At 41.9% G+C, this 27,653-nt stretch overlaps 1 protein-coding gene across 2 annotated transcripts in view; it reads left to right on the forward strand.

Moving 5' to 3' along the window:
• The window catches only part of EIF5B (eukaryotic translation initiation factor 5B), a 3,606,765-nt gene that overhangs the window by 1,758,549 nt on the left and 1,820,563 nt on the right, over positions 1 to 27,653 (forward strand). For both annotated transcript variants that reach the window (XM_044070982.1, XM_044070983.1), the window contains one exon: positions 16,779 to 16,886. In XM_044070982.1, coding sequence (XP_043926917.1) covers positions 16,779 to 16,886 — 108 coding nt within the window. The remainder of the gene's footprint in view (positions 1 to 16,778; positions 16,887 to 27,653) is intronic.

Here is a 27,653-nt window from a genome sequence, read left to right on the forward strand (position 1 = left end):
TTCCTTCATTGCATCACTTAAGCACCTCTGAGCGTATTTGAATTATTTTTCTGCTAAATTACTTGAAGCCATATCCTGTACCAAAGCTGACACCTGAACTGCTTTTTGTTGAACAACTAAGATTTCTTCCTAACCAAAGATTTTTTTTTTCTTTTCTGGTTGATTCTTCCACTCTCCAAATGTCTTCTTTGCTGTCATCAAGGCTATGTATTAGTTGCAAGTAATTGAATTTTACCCAGATTGGTAAATAGTATTTGATATTTTTCCTCTGCTTCAATTTCCATTCTGGAAGAGCTGTAATCAGCCTGTTCATTGTGTCTCAATCTTGGAAGCTCCTATATCCTCCATCTTTTAATGATCCCATCTTTTTTTCCTGTGTTTCCTTTGAAATATTCAGTTCTTTATTTTCAAGAAGTTGTCATTTATTTCTTATGTTGTGAATGCAGATTTTTACATTGTCTGGTATTTATTTCTTTGTTTACCAGGATGTTCCAACTGGGGTTTATACCACTTTCAGCAGAGGCTCGGGCAGAAAAGCTCCAGATTTATTTATTTGACATTTGTTTACCGGAGTGGTCCAACTGTGTCAAAAAGAACCCGTTTTCGGCAGAGGCCCAAGGAGAAAAGTTTCAAATTTTAGACTCTAATTTACAAATATTTGTAAATGCAGAAACATGATAAAATAAGAAGTGAAGCAATGTGATTGTACAAAAACTATAGGTAGAGCTGTACAAGAAATAAATGTGAATACAGTGAAATACAAAGAAAAAGATACTCTATTAGGAGGCAGATACTCAAAATAATATGTAACAAGGTAAAATAATATATTTACATTTTTTTTATTCTCTAGGTAGGGTTACTTTGTAGATAGAGATACAAGGCAGTAAGGTGAGTGGGAGGAGATTAGCCAGGAGCAGATAAGGGCACAGCCCATATGTTAGGCAAGTACATTTAAACCCGAAAAAAAAAATTACTTTTTGTAGAATAACATTGAGATTACATGAAAACAGAATTATATGAATACCGCTAGAACAGATTATATAACGTACAATAGCTTATGAATTTAAGAGAATACATTTTAAGTATGTATAGTGTGCCAAGTTTTTGGTGTTTTTTTTTAATATGGTATCTTTGATATGGAGATTGAATTTCATGTTCTTTTTAATAGCGACACCAAGAAGTTTGATCAAGGATATTATTTCAGTTTGGTGTTATTGGAGGATGTTAATGTACAGAGGGGTTTCTTTGTATGGCTTGGGTGTGTATAGGAGTATCTTGTGTTTTGGGGTTCACTAAGAGTTGGGAGGTTAAAGTATAAGGGAAAAAGCCCCACAACAGATTAAATATTTACAATGCATTGGGGGAGCTCCAAAAAAGCATTTCACAGTAGCTGTCAAGTAGTTGTATGCAATGGGAGAAGATTCCTACAGCAAGTAAAACAAATACATTTACAGAATATTACTAGAGTAAATAGCAGTCAAGATGAAATATAAACTAAGTAAAGACAACAAAGACATCTATTTCTTAAACTAATACATAGTTATTCAAAATGTTAACTCTGTTTCTATTAATATATGGTGGTGAAAAATAAGAGTATTCTGCTGCCAAAATAGAAGAATAGAATGAGATGCGAGGGAATAATGAGCAGGAGGTAAAATTAAGGATATGGAGAGAGGAGAGAGTTGATTATTAGAAAGGTGAGTGATATGGAAGGATATGAGAGAGGAAGCTAAATACTATCAGTGGCTGCTGAAGAGGTAGAAGAGCATACATTAATAGTATGGTATCATTAAAATGAGAACTTATTTTGATGTTAGCCGTTACATAGGGTGGTTTTAATGAGTTCAGTATGAGAAAGGTATAATTATAGTGAGTAGGTGGTCATGTGTCCAATCTGAGGCTTCTACATGTGTTAAGATTTTTTTTTAGATTTGCCTTGAATTTGGAAAGGCTGCTAGTATGTTTAAGGGATAAGGGGACAGAGTTCCAGCAAGCGCTGGAATGGAGTGAAGTTCCTTCTGACAGGTGTGGTTTGTAGATGGTGAGGAGCATTTTGTTTTCATATCTAAGTGGCCTAGCAGGGGTGTATTTGTGCAATAAGCTTAGTAGGGCTTTGCTTTGCTCTGGTTTGTTTATTAATTTGTGGACTATTAGTAGTTTGGTACAAGTGAACTGCCTGGACATTTCAAACCGTTCAAGTTGTTTTAAGGCTAAGCAGTGATGAGTTCTGTTCGATTTAGTGGTGAATTTTGATACATTATTGTAGCACTGGTTTAGTTTATTGTGGATGGAAGCTTGAATGTTAAGCAGCACTGGTAAGCCATATAGTAAAGCATGGAGTAGGACTCTAGAGGCCAGGAGTTACCTGGATGAATCGGCTTAAGTATATTTAAGCTCAACATAGGGTCCCTAGTTTTTGTTGAGATTGTTTTGGGAAACTGAAATTTGACTTGCATGTTCAATAGGTCATCAGTTGTCATGCCTAGTAGCATGGTTTGTGGGATGAATTCTATAGAGCTGTTTGCACTTACTGAGAAATGTTTTAAGTGTGTAAGGGCTTTTGCAAGGAATAGCAGCAGCTTTTTTTTTTTTTTGCTTGAGTAGAAACGAAGATGTTCTTTGTGTTTCCCTGATGTCCTTCAAGGATGCATCTGCAGTCATAACATATGGGTTGTCCTGCCTCAGGCAGCCCTTCGGTCGGCCGGATTCCAAAGCCTGGGTCTGGCCTCGGCTGATGTCGCACTTCACCCGACGTCAGAGCTTCTGGGGTATAAAGGCATCAGCTGACGCCATTTTCCTCAGTCTTTCTTGCCGCGCGGTGCCCGAAGCAGAAGCTGTTCGCAAGTGCCGGTCGGTCAGATCCAGAGATTTCAGCTACCGAAGACTTCTAAAAAAGCTAAGTACCCCGTTGGGGACTCTCTCTTGCCTCAGCCGATGTCAGACAAAGTAAATAATTGTTTAACTTGTGGGAAACAAATACCTCATAAGGATTTCCACTCTTACTGCCTTCCTTGCTGAGGCCCAAACTACGACGTATCAGCTTGTTTAGCCTGTGCCTCCTTCAACCGACGGACACTTAGACGTCGGTCGGAGTTTGCAGAAGAGTTTTTTGGATCCGCTTTTGCATATAAAATGCCGTCGGAGACTCTGACTACACATTTAGCCAAAAAACGCAAGGAAAAGGACTGACACTTGCGGCCCGCGGTTTTGGCTGAAACCACAGTTAGGCCTACCGCGAGTGTCTTGGTTTTGGCTGAAACAGAGTCCTCGGTTCTTCCTTCTGCCGATAACATACCTCCGACAACCGAGGCCAGAGAGACCCCAGGCTGAGTCGGCTACAGAAATTCCTACCGAAGAAGCAGGCGCACAAGAATTGTCCGACACCATTCCGTTGGACATTTCTACTCCTGCACGTGGGGCAGCTAGGCCCCCTGTTTCTATGTCTATTAAGGCCTTCTCCAGGGCTAAAGCAGCTAAAATTTCCAAGGCCTTACCAACCAAATCTTCCTCTCAGAGACCTTCCTCAAGTTCTCAGATTCTCAGCCTTGCTGAGGACCTTATATCTCTGATTAGGGGATCCCAACCTCACCCAGACAGGGCCTCACAACCTCCTCCTGACAAAAGGCCTAGGACTGGAACCCCCTGAACCTCTCTCCTCTGATTATTCCTCGGATGGATCTGATTTATCAGACCATCAGGAAGGACCATACTCTCCTTACGAGGATTCGGATGCAGAAGACTCTATTCCTTCTGCCTCCCCCCCCCCCCTGAAGAATTTTCCTTTGGGGAGACTTTGCACTCAATGAGGGAACACTTTCAATGGCAGGGTTAGGATTTTTCTGATTCTAGGAAAAGGCTAAGAACCTTTTTACACTTGTCACAGCATAGGCCTTTAGCCATACCACCTGTACTATCAGTTGTTGATGATGCATACAATGATGTCAGTTCTGCCTCTGATTCTCTTCCCCCGGCCCCTGCCAAACCTGACAGATATTACAGGGTCCCGGATACTCACATACTCACTTCCACTTGTATAAGGCCCATGCTGCAGACCCAGAAACTATTTCTCAGGGCCCTAAGGGTGTTGCAGCTGCCACTGCCAAAAAACCCCTACCTTCTGAACGAGAGTCAAGAGCATTAGAGAGATGGGGAAAAAAGGTTTATACATCTGCTACTCTTTCTGCCAGGGCTTTAAACTGTCAATTCCATATGATACAGTACCAGGAATTTTTGTTAGATCAGCTGAATAAAAAACTTTCCTCTCCAGAACCTTTAGACCTTCAGGATTTGGTACACAACTCTCAGCAGGTCAGTAATCATTTCTTAAAATGTGGCTATGATGCACTGGAGGCTTCATTTAGATCAGCTATGACTGGAGCAGTGATTCGAAAGCATGCCTGGCTAAAAGAGCAATCCTTGCCTGACCATGTCAAGTCTAAACTCCTAGATGCCCCTATGGAGAAACAAAGTTTATTTGGCTCCCCTGCACAGGAGATTCTAAAGAAAGTGGAAGAAAAAGCTAAATCTGTGCAAACAGTCAAGGAATTTCTGCAGGTCCAACCTCCGAGGTTCAGCAGAAACTGGCCTTCAAAGAATTGGTCCTTTCCAGACACCTCCAGAGCACAGAGGGGCAGGAATAGACGGCCAAGAGGCAGAGGTCAATCAAGGGGTGCCTACAGGGGTCGTCAGTGGCAACCTGCCAACCAGAGAAGTACCGCCACAGCTGCGACTACAACCACTACCACAGGACAGACACAATGACTTGGCTCTGATTCTGCCTACCAGGGAGCAACTGGAAGCACCCTTGGGCGGAAAGTTAGCTTTATTTTCGAAAAACTGGCATTGAATTACAGGAGACAAATGGACATTGCAAACAATAGACAAAGGCTACAGGTTTCACTTCCACACTTTACCAAAAAAGAGAGGAATGCCAAACCTTCCACCAAGCCAGAAGCCAGAGGCTCTAAAACAAATCACCAACCTACTAAGGATGAGAGCAATAGAAAGGGTACCATCTATGGAACAAGGTCAAGGATTTTACTCCAGACTATTCCTTGTACCAAGAAAAGAATCTCAATGGAGGCCTATTATTGACTTGTCCGCACTAAACACATATCTCATTGTACCAAAATTCAAGATGCTGACCCTACAGCAACTTCTTCCCATGTTGGGCAAGGAGTCTTGGCTGGTGACTCTAGATCTCAAGGAGGCATACCTGCACGTCCCTATACGACCAGATTGCAGAAGACACCTCAGATTTCTTGCAGGATCAGAGCATTATCACTTCTCAGCATTGCCCTTTGGCTTATCTACTGCGCCCAGAGTATTCACGAAATGCCTGGCATCAGTAATTGCACATTGCAGACTTCAGGGACTTCAGATCTACCCATACCTGGACTACTGCTTAATACAAGCGGACAATAAGACAAAAATAATACAGGATTTGGCCTATGTCATACAACTGTTACAAGCCTTGGGATACACAATCAACATCCAGAAGTCCAGAAGGATAACATTTTTGGGTGCAGATCTGGACACAATAACTCAGATGGCTTTTCTCTCAGAAGAAAAACAAAAACAACTCCCAGTCTACTTCATGGCTTTGACAAGACAAACTCGGCTTACTGCAAGGAAAGTCCTGCAGGCCCTGGGTTACATGGCATCTTGCATAATCTTGATCCCGCATGCCAGGCTGCATATGAGAAAATTACAATGGTACCTAAGGAATGTATGGTCTCAACACAGACACAGTCTAGAAACCATGATACCAATCATTCCATGCCTGAAAACAGAATTCCTGTGGTGGGCTCAGGCCTGCCAGACCAACAAAGGGTTGCCTTTCCACAAACCACAACCAAGGCAGACCATCACAACGAATGCCTCGGACCTAGGCTGGGGGGCTCACATGGAAGACAAGTGTATCCAAGGCCTATGGTCTCAAGACCAGCTGAATCTACACATAAATCTAAAGGAGATGCTGGCAGTGAAGCATGCAATCGAGGCATTCCAATCATTCCTCCAGCAAGGACATCTGCTGATAAGGACAGACAATACCACAGTCATGTGGTACATCAACAAACAAGGAGGCACGCATTCCTACCCTCTATGCCGGATGGCAATGGACCTGTGGAACCTAGGCCTGAATCTCAACATTCAACTGCAGGCCAAATTCGTACTAGGAAAAGAGAATTCACTAGCAGACAGCTTAAGCAGAACTACCACGGATGCTCACGAATGGATGCTGCATCCAGACATCTTCAAAAACATAACAAGGAAATGGGGAATGCCAGAAATAGACCTGTTTGCCTCCCCACTCAACCACCAACTGAAGAAATTCTGCTCGAGAGAATACCACCCACAAGCCTGGAGGGTGGACTCCCTTTCTTTCAGCTGGAAGGCCCTGACAGTTTACGCCTTTCCACCTCTCCCATTGATGTACAAAGTTCTACTGAAGATCAGGGAGGAACAGCCAAAGGTGATTCTGATAGCTCCAGACTGGCCAAGGCAGCATTGGTATCCACTTCTGAGAAGCATGTCTCGGACGAACTCATGGCCTCTACCCCTATGGCCTTTACTTCTAACACAGAACAACTACAAGACCCTGCATCCAAACTTAAAAACGCTGCAGCTAACTGCCTGGAAAATTGCATAATACAAAACCAAACTGTTTATCTCAGATGGTCAAGGACATTATCCTGGAGGCTCGCAGACCCTCCACAAGAAAAACATACTCAGCTAAATGGAAGAGATTCCTCATTTGGAGTGCATCAAAGGGTACAAATGTCACACTGGCAAACCTAGCACACATCCTAGAATACTTAGCAGAACTGTTCCACAATGGCCTGTCCTATTCTTCCATCAAGATTCATGCTTCAGCAATTTCAGCAGAGTACAACAGGGATCCTCCTATCTTCTCTCACCCTCTTCTCGGACAATTTTTAAGAGGGATCAAAAATGTAAAACCTCCAAGGAAACCACCTCTGCCTGCATGGGATCTCAATTTTGTGCTGGAAAAATTAACACTTCCCCCTTTTGAACCAGCAGCATCAGCAGACTTACAGTTCTTATCTTGGAAAACTGCTTTCCTTCTAGCAATCACTTCAGCAAGAAGGGTATCCGAGTTACAGGCATTAATGGCAGTGCAGCCTTTCCTTATCTTTCACCAGGATAGAGTGTCTCTGAGAACCAATCCTACTTTCATGCCAAAGGTGGTATCCTTGAACCAAGCTATTCATTTACCTACATTCTTCCCTAACCCACAGAACAGGGGGGAAAAACTATTGCACACCTTGGATGTACACAGACAACTACGCTACTATCCGGACAGAACTAAAACCAGCAGAAAAACTGACCAGCTTCTGGTAGCATATGCAACTGGAGTGCAAGGAAAAGCAATTTCCAAACAGACAATTTCAAAATGGATAGGAAATTGCATTCGATTCTGCTACTCTTTTCATGGAAAGACAACTCCTGAAAATATCAGGCCTCACTCCACAAGAGCCACAGCCACCACTACAGCTTTCCTACGAGGAGTGGCTACCAAAGACATTTTAGAAGCTGCTACTTGGAGCGCCGTGTATACATTTGCCAAGCATTACAAGCTTCCTTTATACTCCAGATCCCGAGCAGGTTTTGCAACTGCAGTTTTACAGGGGATCTTAACTACACCATCATTATCTTAGTACCTCCTCCCCCAGTTTGGCTATGGTATTCTACCCATATGTTATGACTGCAGATGCATCCTTGAAGGACATAGTACAGTTTTGTACCTACCTTAAATGTAGATGTCCGATAGGTATGCATCTGCAGTCAGGATTACCCACCCTCCTTCCCCTCTGTGGTATTCCTAGGGTGCTTACCCCTCTTTTAGCTAGCTGGGGGAATCTATTATGGTGTATTTGTTTGTTTGTATATATGTATATATATATATTTTGCTTACTACTGTTTCGAATTTTCTACATTTATCCAAATTTAGCCTTCCTAGAGGGCACCTGGCATCTGGGGCAAGAAACACTGAGGAAAATGGCGTAGGCTGATGCCTTTATACCCCAAAAGCTCTGACGTCGGGTGAAGTGCGACATCAGCCGAGGCCAGACCCAGACTTTGGAATCCGGCCGACCGAAGGGCTGCCTGAGGCAGGACAAACCCATATGTTATGACTGCAGATGCATACCTATCGGACATCTACATTTATGGTAGGTACAAAACTGTACTTTCTGCCACTAACTAACCTAATTACTCTACAAGACCTCAATCATTTCTAGCAGTTGAAAGCTAGCTCAAAGTACAGTTGTGTACACTTACCATAAATGTAGAAGTTAGTGTTTTCACTGTTGCAGTCATCACATTTGGGTTGTCTGCCTGCAGGTAGCCCTCAGTCAGCCCGAATACCAGAGTCTTGGGATTTCTGCATCAGATACTGTCACCTCTTCCATGACGTCAGGTCGTCATGGGTATAAAACATACAGCCGACACCATTACATCATTTTTTCTTGCTGTGCGGGAGCCCAAAGCAGTTCGCAAGTGCCTGTCGGCCGCTACCTGGAATTTTTGTTTTTCGAGTTTCAAACCTAAAGTCTTCTAAAGCCAAGTGCCCCATTGGGGTTAGATTTTTCTTGCTCTAACCGATGTCAGAAAAAGTTAACAGTTGTCTTGCCTATGGAAAGCAAATACCTCACAAAGATATTCATTCTTACTGCGTCACCTGTTTAGGCCCAGACCACGACGTTCCTCTGTCGGTTTTGTGCCTTGTTCAACGCCTGAACTATTGTTTGTCAGGCTCTTTGTCACTAAATTCTTTCGCTCTTCTCCATATTCCGAAATGGCTTCGTTAAGCCATTCGACTAATGATGGTCTGAAAAAACGTAAGGATAAAGACAGACCGCATAGATCCAAAACTGCCACCAACGCTTCCGTTAAGCTAGTCGCCAGTCCGCCGGTACTCGGTGAGGGGCTTTTGCAGCCCCTCTACCCACTTCTCTAGATTCGCAAGCCTCTACTGAGACCCATTCAGAGTCCGGTGTGCCACGAGATGCTTCTTCGACTATGGAACCTGCGGATGTCTCTATCTTGGATGTGTCTGGAGCCGCTGTGCAGGCACTGGCTTCTGAGGGTGTATTCAGACCTTCCGATGTTCATATTAAACAAACTACTTCGTTTTTGACTAAAACTACCAAATTTCTCAGGCTCAGAGTTCACACTATGCCTTGAAAACAGACGACCAAAGTGCATTCTCAAGCTCCCATGCCTCAGAAACAAATGCTTAGAATGGCTGAAGACCTTATTACTTTAAGGGAAGCCAGCCTTCCCCCTCTAAAAGACAAATTGATTTTCCTTCTGATTCTACAGACCATGTGTTTGATGACTCTGACCCCATGAGGATTCAGATGCAGAGGATTCCTTTCCCTCTGCCTCCCCTCCAGAGGACTTTCCTTTTGGTGAAACCTTGCATACCCTAAGAGCATTTCCGCTGGCAATGCCAGGTTCATAGGTTCATACTAGGCTATCTGCCCTAGGGCATTTATAAGCCTAGCCAGAGTGTGTGTGGCTTTCACCACCCCTTAGGATGAGAATACTATACCCATTAGTTTGCTGTGCCTCTGTCCAGCAGTGACACAGAGATGATTCCCGGGGTAAACCTACGATCTCCCATCCACTCGTCAAGATTTCTCTTGAACAGAGTCAGTGAGGGGCTCTGCCTCACATGGACTGGGATTCTGTTCCATAGTGTAGGGAGTCTCTGGGTGATGAATCTGTCCCTCCAGCACGTCCTATTTATATCCGTGTTGAGGTTTAAGTCTCTTGCTCTCGTGGCTCTGGTGGATTTGGATTTTTTTTAGGTGGAGCATGTCCATTAATTCCGGGTTGGACATGGCCTTGTATGGACCAGGACTATCTTCAGTCCAAAAAGAGACTCTGGGAACTTTTAGACTTGCTTCAGCACAGGCCTCTAGCTATACCCCCTGTCCTGGATATTGTAGATGATGTCTTAATGGAATCAAGTCTTAACTCTGATACTTTGCCTTCAGCTCCTAGAAAGCCTGACTGGTACTACAGAGTACCTGACTCTCACAAATTTCTCTCTAAAAATCCTTCTACAGATCCAGAGATTATTTCCCAGGGACCTAAAGGTATTAAGGCTACTATAGCCAAAAGCCCTACCCCTTCGGGCAGAGATTCTAGGGCTTTAGACAGATGGGGTAAGAAGGGGTATGTACCTCTGCGACTCTTGCCACCAGGGCTTTAAATTGCCAGTTTAACATGTTGAAGTATCAGCAGCAGATTATGGAACTAATTAAACAAAAAATGTTGATTCCTGATTGTGCAGATAAAGATTTACAAGAATTAATGCATTCTGCAAACCAAGTTGGTAAACATACTTTGCAGTGTGGTTTTGATGCCTTAGAAGCATCTTGCAGGGCTGCTGTCACTGGGCCTGTTCTGAGAAGGCATGCTTGGCTGAAGGAACAAATCTTGCCAGACCATGTCAAAGCAAAATTACTAGATGCTCCATTAGGCCAAGAATGTTTGTTTGGCGCAAAAGCAGAGGTAGTTCTTAAAAAGATGGAGGAAAAAGCTAAATCTATGCAAACTGTTAGATTTCTTACAGGTACAGCCACCTAGGTTCAGTAGGTGTTCCTTTCCAGTCCCTCCCAGGCCTTCTCAGTCCAAACCCAGGGGCAACAGAACACAAAGACTATAGTCTCAGGGGTATGCACAGATCTAAACAATGAAGTGCTCCCTCCTCAAAAACAGGGAGTGGTAAGCCACCCTCTTATGGAAAGAGTTCACAATGACTTGTCCTCCATCCTTCCCAGCTATGCCCAAGTACTTGCACCCCTAGGAGGAGAACTTGCCCTGCATGCAAAAAACTGGGAATACATTACCTAGGACCGATGGGTCTTAAACATTGTATCCCAGGGATACAGATTCTACTTCCACTCACTGCCAACTCCAAGCGGATTGCCAGACCTTTCTCCAAACCAGTGGGCAGAGGCCCAAAAGCAAGTACTTTCTCTTCTCAGTATTAGGGCTATTCAACCTGTTCCAGCAGAGCAAAGGGGACAGGGTTTCTACTCCAAACTTTCTGGTGCCCAGAAAAGACAACTCTTGGCGCCCTGTTCTGGATCTGTCAATTCTAATCACCTTCCTGGTAGTACCAGAGTTCAAAATGCTTACGCTCCAACAGCTGCTTCCAGTGCTAGCCAAGGACTCCTGGCTGGTTACCCCAGACATAAAAGAAGCGTATCTGCACATCCCCATAAGAGAATTTTGCAGGAAATTATCTACGTTTCAGAACAGGGTCTATGCACTATCAGTTCTCTGCACTTCCCTTTGGCTAATCTACTGCGCCCAGGGTATTCACAAAGTGCCTGGCTCCAGCCATTGCATATTGCAGGCAAAGAAACATTCATATTTACCCATACTTGTCCAATTGCCTGATTCAGGTGGACAGTCAGGAATTGCTACTTCAGCACCTGACATTGTAAAAAGACTACTAATTTCTCTGGGGTATGCCATCAACGAAAAGAAATCACACCTGGTTCCCAGCCAAAAAATTGTATTCCTGGGAGCAAGTTTGAACACTACTTCCCAGATGGCATTCCTCACTCCAGAAAAGCAAGTTTATTTGACAAATTACTTCAAACTACTGGCCACCCAAACCCAGCTATCTGCAAGAAAAATATTGCAAGCCCTAGGGTTCATGGCCTCATGCATTCTGTGAATTCCATATGCAAGACTACATACGAGGAAACTTCAATGGTACTTAAAAATTCTTTGGTGTCAACATTTTCAGGACCTGGAAACAGTGATTCCTATCATTCCTTGCCTAAGGACAGAGTTCCTTTGCTGGGCAAAGGCCTGCAACCATAACGAGGGACTACCCTTTCATTCAACCCCCCTGCCATCCAAACCCTGACAACAGACACATCAGGCTATCCATGGGGGGGCTCACATGGCAGGCAAATGCATTCAAGGCAAATGGAGCCCAGGACAAATTTGCCTGCATAGCAATCAAAAAGAAATGTTAGCTGTACAGAATGCACTGACAGCCTTCAAATACTTTATTCTTCCAGGACAACTCTTGATAAAGACAGACAACACCACAGTTATGTGGTACATAAGCGGGGGGAACTCATTCCTACCCACTGCAGATTAGCCATGGCTCTGTGGAACACAGCCTTGAGCAACCAAGTGCACCTGCAAGCTCAATTCCTGCCAGGCAAAATAAATTCACTGACAGATGATCTAAGCAGAAATCTAATGGACCCACACGAGTGGAAACTGGAACTCAACTCATTCAAGCTTCTAATCCACAGGTGGGGGACACCAGAGGTGCACCTCTTTGCCTCCCCCAGAACCATCAATTGAGCAAACTTTGCACTAGAACTCCCCACAGTCAAACATGGAAAATGGATGCCCTATCCTTTACATGGGAAAACCTCTCAATCTATGCCTTTGCCCCTCCTCCCGAAAGTACTACTCAAGATCAAACAGGACAGGCCAAGGACAATCCTTATTGCACCAGACTGGCCACGCCAGCACTGGTACCCACTTTTATGCAGTCTGACAACAGTGTCACCCTGGCACCTGCATCAGACCCTCTCTCTGGTATCCCAGCAGGAGGGCTAGATTTTACATCCTCAGCTGCAAACCCTGAACCTAGCAGCCTGACTTATTCCCTCAATACATCACCAGCAACACTCGGCAAACAGGTGTTGGACGTCATCCTTGAGGCCAGGAGACCTAGTACGAAGAAATCCTATTTAGAAAAGTGGAAAAGATACTGTTCTTGGAGCCAGTCCTGGGGAAAGGTTACAGCCATGCCCACCTTACCTCAAATCCAAGATTACCTAGCAGAGCTGCTCCTCAAAGGCCTATCCTTCTCATCAATTAAGATTCATGCCTCTGCCATCTAAGTTCATTACAATACTGAGCCCACCCCTCTTCTCTCACCCTCTGGTCAAACAGTTCCTGAGAGGAGCTAATAATTTAAGACCCCCCCCTCCCAGAGGAGAGCTCCCACTCCTGCCTGGGTTCTTAACTTTGTACTAGAGAACTCACGCTTCCCCCTTTTGAGCTTGCTGCTACAGCAGTGTTAAAATTCCTCTCTTGGAAAACAGCCTTTCTTCTAGCCATCACTTCAGCAAGAAGAGTGTCTGAATTGCAGGCCCTTATGGCTGAGGAACCCTTCATTATCTTCCATGCAGACAGGGTTTCCCTCAGGACTAACCCATCATTTATGCCCAAGGTGGTATCCAGTGTGGCTTTAAACTAATCCATCCATTTACCAATCTTTTTTCCCTAATCCTTAGAATAAAGGAGAAAGGATCCTGCACTCCTTGGACGTGCACAGACAGCTTAGGTTCTACTTTGACAGGACTAAACCTTTCAAACAATCTGACCAGCTGCTAGTCAGCTTTGCTACAGGGACAGAGGGCAAGGCTATTTCAAAGCAAACCATCTCCAAATGGATAGCACACTGCACCCATTTCTGCTACAAACACCATGGAAAACCTACTCCACAGGGGATTAGAACCCATTCCACCAGGGCTGCTTCAACCTCTACAGCATTTCTCAGGGGAGTCCCTACCAGGGACATCCTGGAAGCTGCAACCTGGAGTTCAGTATACACCTTCACCAAGCATTACCACTTACCTATCTTTTCTAAATCCCAGAGCTGGATTTGCTACAGCAGTCTTACAAGGCCTGCTAGCCAACCCTAATACTTTTTGACTGCCTCCACCCTTCCTCAGCTTTGGGAATCGACCCAAATGTGATGACTGCAACAGTGAAACACGAAGAACATAGTACAATTGCGTAAACTTAACATAAATGTAGGTGTTCGAGTGTATTCACTGTTGCAGTCCTGGTTACCCTCTCTCCCAGCCCCCCCCTGATTTTTCTATACTACCAATCTTCTTTTTTGGCCATATCCTATGGCAGTGGTATTTACATTTTGCCAGAGGTGTTCCACACCATGTAATTGCTTCCTATTTTTGGGGTTCCTGACATCTGGGGCAAGAAAAACTGATGGAATGGTGTCTGCTGCATGTTTTATACCCGTGACGACCTGATGTCATGAAAGAGGCGATAGCATCCGACTCGGAAATCCCAAGACTCTGGTATTCGGGCTGACTGAGGGCTACCTGCAGGCAGATAAACCCAAATGTGATGACTGCAACAGTGAATACACTTCAACAATTTACATTTATGGTAAGTGTACACAACTGTACTTTGAGCTAGCTTTCAACTGCTGGAAATGATTGTGTTGTAAAGTAATTAGGTTAGTGGCAGAACAGATTAGTGTGGAGTCCACATTTTGTATTAGGGGATGCTTGACATTTGGTGGAGTGTGGGTTGATGGTAAATATGTTGAAAAACCATGGCCCTAGTATAGAACCTTGGAACACCTGTTTTGATGGGTATGAATTAATCCATTTAACAGGCTGGGGTCTATGGGAAAGGTTGCTTTAGAACCATTTGATAAAGGTGTTTGATAGGCCAAGTGAAGTGAGGTGTTTCAGATGAATGTGGTGGGAAACTATCAAAGGCCTTGGCTAGGTCCAGAAACATGGCAGAAACTGGCTGGCCTTTGTCTCTTGCTAGGTTAATAGTGCTAGTGAAGTGTGAGGAACGTAGTAGTGCTATATGCCCTGGTGTGTGGTGGTAAAGAGGTTGTTTGCAAATGAGTTGTTAATTGGATATGAAAGCAGTTTTCAAGGATTTTTGAAAGATGGGAGAGAATGGCATTGTGTCTAAAGATGGATTTATCATTGGGAGCTACTTCCCTTGTGAAATGGGATGATGTGAGATTATTTACATAAGTATTTGGATGTATGATTTTTGAAAAGACCAGTTAATGACAATGGATGCTAGAAAAGAAATTGAGCTGGCTGCTGTTTTTAAGAAATCACCAGGAGTTCCATCTTGAGCTAGCGTACCTAGTTTAATTTGTGTGCTTTTTTATGATGTGGAAGATGCTGGTTGAAATGAGTGAGTTAATGGTTCTTGAATGTGAGTCTTGGTGGGATAAGGTCAGATTATTAGAGAAGGTCAGTTTGGCTGCATGTAGTGTGGTCATGAGGTTCATCCGTGTAAGCAAACGTAGATATACCTTTATTACCTACCCCAACTGTTAAAATTGCTGTTGTACAGAGGTAAAAAATGAACTTCTTACCTTTGTAAAATATCATTGGGATACTGAATATCATTTCTTGTCCTGGGACAGCTTAGTGATTTACATGCTAACATTTGCACATAACGTCAAATTAGTGCACTTTCCCTTTTTTAAAAGCAATCCATAGTCTATATCCATTCAGCAGGTTATGTGAAGACACTTGTTCAGTCCTGATTGGTAGTGAAGATTTTGCATAATTTTATCTCTGTACATCTTTGTGCCTTACGGCAGAATTGCATGTGCATGAGAGGAGGGAATTCATATTCTTTTAACGTTTTGTCTTTTTGTAGCTAATGCTCAATTTTATGAATTCATAGTTCTGAGCAGCTAGTCATGGTTCCCGCTCTTGAGTTAAAGTAGGCTTTTATAGCATAATTGTTTATGAATTGCATGTTTTGTCAATATTGTTCCGGAGATGTTCTCTGTACTGTTAGTACTGACTGGGTCCATTTTCTTATTTGATTTTGAGCACTTGTTATGGGCATTCCCCAGATTCACTTCACATGCCAAACCTCTCAAGTGTAGCTCATTACGAGGAACGTACCTCATTTGGGGTCTTAAGTTCATGTTCCTCGAAGTTCCCTCTGTCACACATTCAGTGTTAGGAATTTGTTTAAGTGAAATCCATTGTAAATAGAAATGAATCATATTAATTCATTAAAAGATCTTCTTTATAAGTAAAACCAGCATATTTTAACCATCCTATGACCTTTCTAGTTGGTTAATAAGCCATTAGAAGATGTTCCACATTTTGCCCATTTGTTCCACATTATGAGGGATAGTGTTCCTCATTTTAGACATGGAAGGTTGAGAGCTGTCTCACATGCTTTTGAATCCTCATGTAGCAACAGAAGAATTTCATCCTTTTTTCCTTCCAGCTTGGGTTTGGAGTTGGATATTGTCCAAGACTGTTCTATTTGTGTCTCGCCTGCTTTCAGTCTCTTGATATTTGAAAAATTTTTAGTTCTTATAGTTCTCTTTTGTATAGTGTCAGCTGCATGATTTTTGTCAGAGTAAAACAATAAGTGTATATAAGCTGTCAACTTAATATTTGTCTTATGGAGAAGCTTTTTCAACTTTTAATAATTCCTTGCTCTTTTCTTTCCAGATAGTTTTTTTACTGCTTGACAAGTCTATTGGACTAAGTAGTGTCCATAGATGTAGGGTGAAACTTACTGGAGAAGGGGTGTAATATCTGTCCTTCACCCATGTTTATCAGGGCAGACTTGGAATTAAGTGGAATGAGGTCACATAATTTGTCTTGGTGTGAACTCTGACTTTTTGCTGAAGTGAGGGCAGATAGCCTCCCCAAATTTAATGCTGATTGGGAGTACTTAAAAATATACCTTTCATAGCCCTTATTGGGAGGAGGTTGTCTGCTGTCACATTCCTTGTGAAGCAGCTAGATTACCATATTTCTGTGATACATTGGATGGTACCATAAATATATGTTGCGTTATGTACCAGTTAAACTACACATGTATTTTTATCTCTACATTTGTAAAAGTTTGAGTATACTTTTTTCAGGTTTATCTGTGGAAAAATATTCTTTTCTGGTTTCTCAAAGAAAATGTAAAATTTTTATTCTGATATTTAGAAACGGCGTGCTGAGAATGCTAGAAATGTTAACACTGAAAAGCTAAGAGCACCTGTTATCTGTGTACTTGGACATGTCGACACTGGGAAGACGAAAATTTTGGATAAGGTATGGAAAACGTGTTTGTTCGTGTGTTACAGTGCTGTACTTGTCTGCTAACCATCACTCCATAGTGTTTAATCCTTAGTCTGCAAAGGGGATGTCTTCCAGTCCTGTTATCCATTTTCTTTTGAGATGAATAACATTTTGTGGAGATCTTTTACTTTCATCTTGCACTGCATTCATGGAAGGTGCTTGTGTAAAAATCGAAAATAGTAAACTGAAAAAAAAGTGCTTTGTTCACAGTGGTATTTTCTTAACAGGTTAATTTATCTTCGTGAAGTTCAAATTTCTGTTAACTGTATGAGTCAAGACTGTAAACATTATAAAAAGTATGTACTAAGAGTTGATCTGATTTTTTATTTTCTCAAAATGTTATTTTATGTAGCTGATATTAGTTTTTGTGCTGTTTAGAAAAACAGTGCTAGAGCAATAAATTGTGCCAAATACAAGGTAAATAAAGATGGGCAGCTGTGGGAGGTAGAACTGTAGTTGTGCTGTTGTTGTCCTCTTCATACTTTTTAGTAGTCCAATGTGTCCTCTTCGTACTTTGTAGTAGTCCAGTCATTAATCATAAGGGTAACCATTCAAAATCCAGCTCAGAAGAAATGGTCACCACCAATACCAAACTGTAGATTTATTTAGCGCTTTTGTCAACGTTTATATCAAATTACTTCTTCAGAATATAAAATCACTTTAACACACATCATATAAGTACAAAGTTACACAGATCACATGACATACTCAACCATTGAAATTGTCAAAAACAAATGAAATTATTAAATACCAAATAAGCAATAGTTACACAACCATTCCCCTAATCACTCTAAAACCTTTAAAGCCAGCCAATATGTCACTAGTAAAGGCTTTTTTTGCCATAAAACATGAAAGCTATATATCTAAAAAATTAAAGTACAGTCATATAATATAAGACCAAAGCCTTAATAAACTACTTGTACTGATAGTCATTCAGACCCGGGGGAACTGATGCATTAAGCCCAATCTGCTAACAATGTTCTTTGAACTCTTAATACGTTCTCCCATGGTCCACCCCTCTTTTCTGTTTTTAACCCCTTCCAATACTGCAAATTTAAATTCATGTATAGGATTTTTTTGAATGTGCTTGTAGTAGGCATTTTGTGTAAAAATTTCTGACATCTCTAACGTGCTCATAGTCTTTCTTTTAACTTTCTCTTGGTCTTCCCTATATAAAATTGTTTGCATGTTGTACACAGGGCAGCATATACCACCCCTTTAGAATTTAGAGCTTTATGGTTTTCCGGTTACTGGTTTGTCCTGTGTGGTGTTTTATCCATTTCTTAAGATGGAGATGTTCGTGTTTCACTGTTGCAGTCATTACACTTGGGTTATCCTGCTGGCAGGCGGCCCGAGTTCTAAAGTCTTAGTCCGGCGTCTGTTGCTGTCTCCTCTTCCCTGACGTCAGTAAGCCAGGGGTATAAAAGTTGCAACCAACGACATTTTCTTTAGTCTTTCTTGCCACGCAGTGCCCGAAGCATAAGCAGTTCGCAAGTGCTGGTCGGCCGACTCCTGAGATTTTCAAAATTGAGTTTCAGAACCGAAGTATTCAATAAAGCTAAGTACCCCGTTGAGGCAACATTTTCTTGCTCCAGACCGATGTCAGTAAAAGTTAATAATTGTATTTCTTGTGGGAAGCAAATACTTTAGAAGGACTTCCACTCTTACTGCATTCCTTGCCTAGGCCCTGACCACGATGTCACTAGTTGTCGGTTTTGTGCTAGATTTAATAAACGCACTATTACATGTCTGTTTGATTTTGCTCTATGTTATTTTGGATGATGATTTAATTACATAATGCTGTCGGAACAACCGACGACCGGAATGTATAAAAAACACAAAGACAAAGAAAAAGACAGGCATCCGAGGTCCAAAACTGGCGACGAAGCCTCTTCTAGGCCAGTCGCCGGTTCTCAGTGAGGCGCTTTTGCAGCCCCTGACACCCGCTACCTCAGAGCCACAGGCCGCAATCAACAGCCACGTGGAGACACCGAGTCCTGTGGAAACTCAAGGTATTGGGCCTACGGAAAATATACCCTCAGATGGGTCCGGAGCCACTGAGCAGGCATCGGCTTCTGAGGGTGTTTTCAGACCTTCACAGCTAACAATTAAAAATACTACAGCAACAAAGGCAAAATCAAAAACACCATTAAAGACAAGGAAACAAGTACAGCATTCTCCAGAACAGTCAGCCATGCCTAAGAAACAGATGCTTAAAAAGGCTGAAGACCTTATTACTTTAATCAGGGGCTCCTATCCCCCTCCTGACAAAAGTCCTAGGCAAGACACTGATTATGATTCCTCTGATCAGGCTTCCATTTCTTCTGACTCTTCCTCTGACCAGGGCTATTCTCTCCCTCCCTATCAGGACTCTGATGCTGAAGAGTCAATTCCTTCAGTCTCACCACCTGAGGATTACTATTTTGGGGGAACCTTGCACACCATGAGGGAAAATTTCCATTGGGAGAGCCAGGATTATTCAGAATCCAAGAAAAGGCTCAGAGATTTCCTTCTATTGCCTCAGCACAGGCCCTTGGCTAATCCCCCCTGTGCTTGATATTGTTGGTGATGTTTTCACTGAATCCAGTCCGTCTCCAGATTCTTTACCCCCTGCACCAGTTAAGCCAGACAGCTACTACAAGGTCCCTGACTCATAAATTTCTTTACATAAACCCCGCTGCGGACCCAGAAACTATTTTTCAAAGGCCAAAAGGGGTCAAAGTTTCCACTGCCAAAAATCCTGTCCCCTCAGGTAGGGATTCCAGAGCTCTGGACAGATGGGGGGAAAAAGTCTACACTTCTGCTACTTTAGCTGTAAGAGCTTTAAACTGTCAGTTTCATATGCTTAAATATCAGCAGTATCTCATGTCATTGTTAAAGCAGAAAATGGTTACAAATACAGTAAGTCCTGACTGTAAAGAAATGCACGGTTTATTGCATGCAGTTGAACAAGTGGGAAAATCATACTTTGCAATGTGGTTTTGATTCATTAGAGGCTTCTTGTAGAGCCGCAGTTACAAGCTCAGTTATTTGAAGACATGCTTGGTTGAAAGAACAAAGTTTACCTGACCACGTTAAAATGAAATTATTGGATGCTCCACTACAGCATGATACTTTCTGGTGTTAAGGCAGAAGAGGTTTTAAAGAAAATGGAGGATAAAGCAAAGTCAATGCAAACTGTGAAAGATTTTCTTATAGGTTCAGCCACCTAGACTTAGCAGAAACTGGCCTTCAAAAAAACTGGTCCTTTCCAGTGTCAGGCCACAAAGAGGCAGATACAGACAACCCAAGAGGCAGATCTCAGCCCCAAGGCTCCTACAGACCTAAACAGTGGGGTTCTTCAGTCCCCAAAGGAGGAGAAGACAAATCACAACCTTATAGAAAACAGTCACAATGACTTCCCTCTGCAAATGCCAAGCACTTACCGGTTGACAGCTCCCCTAGGGGAAAAGATAGCACTTTTCTCAAAAAATTGGCACATGATCACCCAAGACCATTGGGTGTTGAATATAGTTTCTGAAGGGTACAAGTTCCACTTCCACATGCTTCCAAAACCAAAAGTTATGCCAAACCTGCCACAAATCCAATGGGCAGAGGCACTAAAACAGATTGCAGCTCTTATGGATATGGGAGCCATTCAAAATGTTCCACAAGAAGAACAGGGCCAAGGATTTTACTCACGACTTTTCCTAGTACCCAGAAAGGACAAAGCATGGAGACCAATACTGGACCTGTCAATCCTAAATACTTTCCTGGATGTTCCAAAATTCAAAATGTTAACACTACAACAACTCTTGCCCATGCTGGGCAAAGAGGCTTGGCTAGTCACTTTGGATCTCAAGGAGGCATACCTGCATGTCCCTATCAGATAATTGTGCAGAAGATACCTCAGATTTATAGCAGGCTCAATGCATTATCAATTCTCTGCACTGCCCTTTGGCTTATCTACTGTGCCCAGGGTCTTCACAAAATGCCTGGCACCAGTAATTGCATTTTGCAGACAAAAAGGAATTAAAATACAGCCCTACTTGGACGACTGCCTTATTCAAGCAGAGAGCCAGGACATTCTTCTAAAGCACCTGGAGTTTGTAAAAAGATTACTAATTTGCCTAGGGTACACAGTAAACGAAAAGAAATCAAAACTAGTGCCCTCTCAAGAGATAATATTCCTGGGTGCAAGCTTGAATACAACTACCCAGATGGCTTATCTCACACCAGACAAACAAAGGCAACTGACTCATTACTTTCAAAAGATGGCAACAAAGACCCAGCTCCCTGCAAGAAAAATTCTGCAGGCCCTGGGTTTCATGGCATCTTGCCTTCTACTAATTCCTTATGCCAATCTGCATATGAGGAAACTACAATGGTATCTAAAAAGTGTTTGGACTCAGCATTGTCACAGCCTAGAGACAATCATAATTTTGATTCCCTGCCTGCAACAGGAGTTTCGATGGTGGTCACAGGCCTGTCACCACAACAAGGGACAGCCTTTTACCTTACCTACAGCCAGGCAGACAATAACAACGGATGCATCGGATTACGCCTGGGGAGCACGTATGGCAGGAAAATGTATTCATGGCACGTGGGCCAAGGAAAAACTGCATCTTCACATCAATCAAAAATAGATGTTAGCTGTACAGAATGCCCTGACAGCCTTCAAGGACCTAACACATCCAGGACAATTATTAATAAAGATGGACAATGCCACAGTTATGTGGTACATAAACAAGCAAGGGGGTACTCATTCCTACCCCTATGCAGACGAGCCATGACTTTGTGGAGCACAGCACTGACTGACTTACCAGGTACATCTGCAAGCACAGTTCCTGCCAGAAACAAAAAATACACTGGCAGGATGAACTAACAGAAATCTCATGGATCTTCACGAATGGAAGCTAAATCCACAGGTGTTCAACATAACAAGGGAATGGGGACTCCCAGACATAGATCTATTTGCCTCCCCTCACAATTGCCAATTACAGAAATTTTGCACAAGGACTTATCACCCTCAAGCATGGAAAGTGTATGCTCTATCCTTCAAGTGGAAAAATCTGACAGTCTATGCCTTCCCTCCGATGCCTCTTCTCACCAAGGTGCTTCTAAAAGTCAGACGAGAGGCCAAAAATGATCCTGATTGCACCAGACTGGCCATGCCAGCACTGGTACCCAATCCTAAAGATTGTCCCAAGGCCCGCCTTGGCCTCTACCTCAAATCCCTCATCCTCTAACACGGCAAAACAATCAGATTCTGCACAGTCAACTCAGAACCTTAAACCTGGCAGCATGGCAGATAATGTAGCCATTCAGACTGCACCTCTCTCCAAAGCTGTTATGAATGTAATCTTGGAAGCCAGGAGACCCAGCACTAGGAAATCTTATGCGGAAAAATGGAAGAGATTCTGTGCTTGGAACCAGGCACAAGGGCTTGACCCACTGGTCCCTAATATGCCTCAGATTTTATAGTACCTGACTGAAATGTTGGACAAAGGCCTATCTTTTTCTTCTATTAAAATCCATGCCTCCGCCATTTCAGCTTGTTTCGCTGTGGCGACCCCTAACCGGGAAAAGCCGAAAGACAGAAACAAATAATATGGATCTTCCAATTTTTTCACATCCTCTACGACAGTACTTCAGAGGGGCAAAGAATATAAGACCCCGTAGGAAAGCGCCAGTACCTACTTGGGACCTCAATTTTGTTTTAGAAAAACTAACACTGCTTCCTTTTGAACCAGCCAGCACAGCTGATCTAAAATTCTTGTCATGGAAAACTGCTCTGCTCCTAGCAATAACTTCAACAAGAAGAGTTTGAGTTACAGGCATTGATGGCTGTGGAACCTTTCCTCATTTTTCTCCAGGACAGAGTTTCTCTAAGGACGAACCCAACATTTATGCCAAAAGTGGTCTCCAATGTGGCCTTAAACCAAACTATTCATTTGCCTACTTTCTATCCAAATCCCCAGAATAGAGGGGAAAGACTTCTGCACTCTTAGGATATTCACAGGCAGCTACGTTTCTACTTGGACAAAGCAAAAACTTTCAGAAAAACTGAGTAACTGTTTGTAGCATATGCTGAAGGATCACAAGGAAAACCTATTACAAAGCAGACAATCTCCAAATGGATAGGACACTGCATCTGCTTCTGTTATGCACAACATGGCAAATCTGTGCCTAAGGGCATTAGGCTTCATTCCACCAGAGCAGCAGCCACTTCAGCAGCTTTCCTCAGAGGGGTACCAACCAAAGACATATTAGAAGCTGCAACCTGGAGCTCAGTGCACACTTTTACCAAGCACTACCACCTACCTTTCTACTCCATATCCAGAGCAGGCTTTGCCACTGCAGTTCTGCAGGGCTCGGTAGCCTCACCTAATCCAATCTAGACCCAGCCGCCCAACCTCAGCTTTGGAATTCTACCCAAGTGTAATGACTGCAACAGTGAAACACGAACATAGTACAGTTGTGTACCTACCATAAATGTAGATGTTCGAGTGTATTTACTGTTGCAGTCCTGGTTACCCATCCACCATCCCCCTCTTTGCTTGGGACTATTCTGTACTTCTCAACTCTATACAACCTATGTGGTGTATTTGCTTTTAGAAGAAGAAAATGTTTTTAGTGATATATGCATGGTTGTTTGGCATATTTTTATCTTTACAGCCTTCATATCTGGGGCCCCTGACATCTGGGGCAAGAAAAACTGAAGAAAATGGGGTCGGTCGCAACATTTATACCCCTGGCACCCTGCCGTCAGGGAAGAGGTGACAGCAACCGACGCCGGACCAAGACTTTGTAACTCGGGCAGACTACGGGCCGCCTGCCAGCAGAATAACCCAAGTGTAATGACTGCAACAGTGAATACACTCTAACATCTACATTTATGGTAGGTATACAACTGTACTTTTCTGCGTACCATATCCTTGGGTGAAGACTCTGTGGAAAATATTCAGATGCGTACAAAGTTAATTCAACAACTTTCCTGGCAAGTACCTGGGCAATGGCGGTCCAGGGACAACTGTGCAGTAGATGTTTCTCCCTCTGACACAATTCCCCTGGGACAGATGTACATTTCAAGAGATGCTGAAGTGAGTAGTAATAATGGACATAATTTTTCTGGGAAGCAGGACATATATAAGCTTGACAAATGGTTTAATAAAGACGTAACATTTAATGGCCACCGTTCTGGTGGACAAGAAGTACGCTCTTTTCAACAGTCGCTAGATGTGTTTGAACACAAATTACTTAAGTGCAAAAAATGGCAACTGGAAAATGTATACTTCCTGCAATGTATGTAGAATAAACTAGTGCCGATCGGGTTGAGGCACTGGAAGTACCGTATGGGGTAATTGCCAGTGGAACTCTTTTTAAAGAGCTGATAGATCTTTTCGACCGGCAAGGGTGCGAGCTGATGGAGATTCTTATTAAACAAAACAAAACCAATATCGACCGGCTGTTTTGTGAATTAACTGAACTGGATAGAACTATGCACAATGATTTGTTCGAATGCTCGATTTTGTCATACAGGGGTATTTTTGACAAAATTAACAAACTCACTGATGACATTAAGGGCAGAAAAGAGAAGAAATTCAACAGGGACTTTAATGCTTACGCCTCTGGAACCACCTACCCCAGACCACCATCCAGTGGAGTGTCTACCTCAGGAGATTTGAATAACGATAATGAGGATGCTATTACAACTGAAGGCAATGACGTCATTGACAATCAGACCCCTTTAGGGAGGGATTTCTCTCGGAGGTCAGAGAGAATACGCAACCGACTGTGATGGCCGTTGTACACAGGGACAGAACCAGAGACACATGAATATACAACGGCAGTATTATCAGGATACGAGAAGGCAACACCAGAGGTTGAACTAAATGGACTCTGTTTTTTATATAGCGAATATGGTTTGGACTTCCTGCAAACAGATTGCCATGTAGATTTTCCTGTGTGTATATTTAATACTAAAGGTGATTTTACGCTATATAATTTTTCATTTTATTTTATTTTATTTTCCATTTGTTAACCGGGCTAGTCTAGCTGGATACATGTCCATTTTCAGTAGATGCCCGGGGAGAAAAGCTCCACACATAATTTAATACAAAGAGAGATATCAATAAAAAAGAAAAAAATTTAAGCATACTAAGAATATACATTTAGTAATAAGTACAACAAAAAACCTAGGGCACTTATGAAAGTTTTACTAGGTAGTAGAAGCAAAATTCTAAAAATTGTACTAGGTCATTAGAAGTGAACATTAAAAAGCTAAAGATTAGCTATTAGTTTTCAGAAAATTGTCAGAGAAAGATGTAAAGCAGGAGATGTGAAGGAATTAATGTAGTAATACAAGAGGGGGAAAGAGTGAGAAAACAGTAGTCAAGTAAAGAGACGAGGTAGGGAGATGGTAGAGAGGGTGGTGGAGAGAAAGTAAGAGTGAGTCAGAGCATTAGAGGAGAACAACAGGGCAAGACAAAAGAAATAGTAAGTATAGATATTAATCAATGAATAAAGTTAAGGTTGAGTAGGGGGAGTAGGGCAAGACAAAAGAAATAGTAAGTATAGGTATTAATCAATGAATAAAGTTAAGGTTGAGTAGGGGGAGTGCGGAAGGTTAGTCAGGAGTCCTGCAGGAACAAAGCCAGTGGTTTTGGAAGTACTGCTTGATTTTTTGTTTAAAGAGTGGTAAGGAGGAGGTTATCTACCAGTTTAGATATCAATGCAGCTAATTTGTTTAGTAAAGGTTTCAACTTTGTTATAGATGAACGTTCTAAAATTACTGATCTTGATTTAGATTTGAAATTTTATGTACGGAAGTTGAATTTTAAGATTTTTGATAAAGATTCATCTGAAAGTGTATGCGCTTTAAAGAAAAAAAGTATATTTAATCCGCCATTGGTTAATCGTTGGATATTGTTCGAAAGGATGTGTGAATTCGATTTTAGAGCTATGCGTAAAAGGGAATATATGTGATTTTTCACATAACTTTACTGATTGAGAGAATTTTACTGTTTAAATTGTATAAGGATAAAAGTTTACGGGTGATGAAACCCATCAAGGGGGGGTGGGGTAGTTGTAATGAGTAAACAAGATTATGTTGACAGAATGAACATTTTACTATTTGATGAAAATGTTCATCATTAATTCAGTAAAAATCTCCTATAGGAAGAGCGTTTTTATGCTCAAGGACATGATTGATCAAGGGGAAATCACTGAAGAGATGTTTGATTTTTTTTTGAGTGCCAAGTACTCCAGGATGCCAAGTTCTTTCAGCATCCTGAAAATACATAAAAATATAGGTAACCCCACATGATGAGACCCATAGTGAGTGAAAGGGTTCTAAAATTCACACTACAGGAAAATATATTGATACCGTGCTTAAAGATGTACTAAAAAGTGAAGAACACATGTTGACTCTTGGCACTTTTTGGAGAAACTGAACTTAAGTAATGACTTGATTTCTTTAACAGTAGATGTGACAAATTTGTTTAATGTTATACCTCACAAACTAGGTATAGAGTGGTTTGAAGAGTTTTTGTTTGAATCTAAGCAATTTAGTAAGGTACAAGTGGGGGTTTGGTTACTTTAATGGAAACTATTTTACAGAACAATTGAGTGTTTTTTTTTTTTTTTTAAAGGGCAGATTTTTTTTTTGCAAAAGACAGGATTAGCAATTGGGTCCATTTGTGCCCCCATTTTTGCAAATATGGTAATGTGGGAAAGAAAATTTCTGTTCACATCTAATTTCACACATTGTTGGAAATTTTATTTCCGTTATTTGTTTTTTCTTTGGTGTAGGTATAAGGAAGAATTGGATGAATTTTTGATATACATAAATAGGACTACAGATTTTTTTGAGATTTGCACATTCCTATAATGAAACTGATTTTCTTAGATGAAGAAATCAGTAAGGATTCCCTTAGTAGAAGATTTGTGAGTAATTTGTACAGAAACCCCACTTATTGTAATAGTGTGCTTCATTTTCAAAGTGTGGTTAGCAAGGAGAATGATTTTCAGGCACAGTGCAGTACCCTCATAGATATGTTTAAGGCAAGAGAGTACCCCTCAAATTTTATAGATAAAGTATTTTTGGAAATTAAGGAGAGAGAATGGGAATATTATACCTTTACTAGGTACAGGCACCCAGAGATGAATGGTCACTATAAAATCCCACAGGCACTCTCTGACCTTCATTGTTCCTTTATTAGAAGATTTACCATTGATTATGCCAAAATCTTTGATATTTTGAACAAAAGCTGGTATATCCTACAAGGACAAGAAAATGTCCTGGATAAATTAGGATTAAAACCTAATGTAGTTTTTAAAAAAGGAACAATTATAAAAAATCTGATGGAAAGGAAAGAATTATGAACTGAAGACTACTTTGAGGGGGGTACAAGATAGTGTGGTTGTTGCACTCAATGTAAATATGTGTCAAACACGGGTAAAGTTATGATTAGCAACTTGAGCATTAAATCCAATGACAGATTTTCATGCAGTTCTAAAGGGGTAAACACGAACAAAGCACCGGGAAACTAGCAGTATAGACAGTTCCTTTTAATACACACACAGAAGGCCCGTAGAACATGCACAGGATAACGTTGTAGTAGTATTTCCTTTTACTTTTTCGTCAAACGAACTTCATCAGATAAAATAATCCCTCCAGAATTACATTGCAATTCCTGATCAGGAATTATCTTTACCTCCCTATGAGGTTTCTGATGCAGAGGAGTCTGTACCATCTGC

Source organism: Protopterus annectens, chromosome 5.part0 (genome assembly GCF_019279795.1).
Source record: "Protopterus annectens isolate FY-2018-M chromosome 5.part0, PAN1.0, whole genome shotgun sequence".
Taxonomy (NCBI): Eukaryota; Metazoa; Chordata; order Ceratodontiformes; family Protopteridae; genus Protopterus; species Protopterus annectens.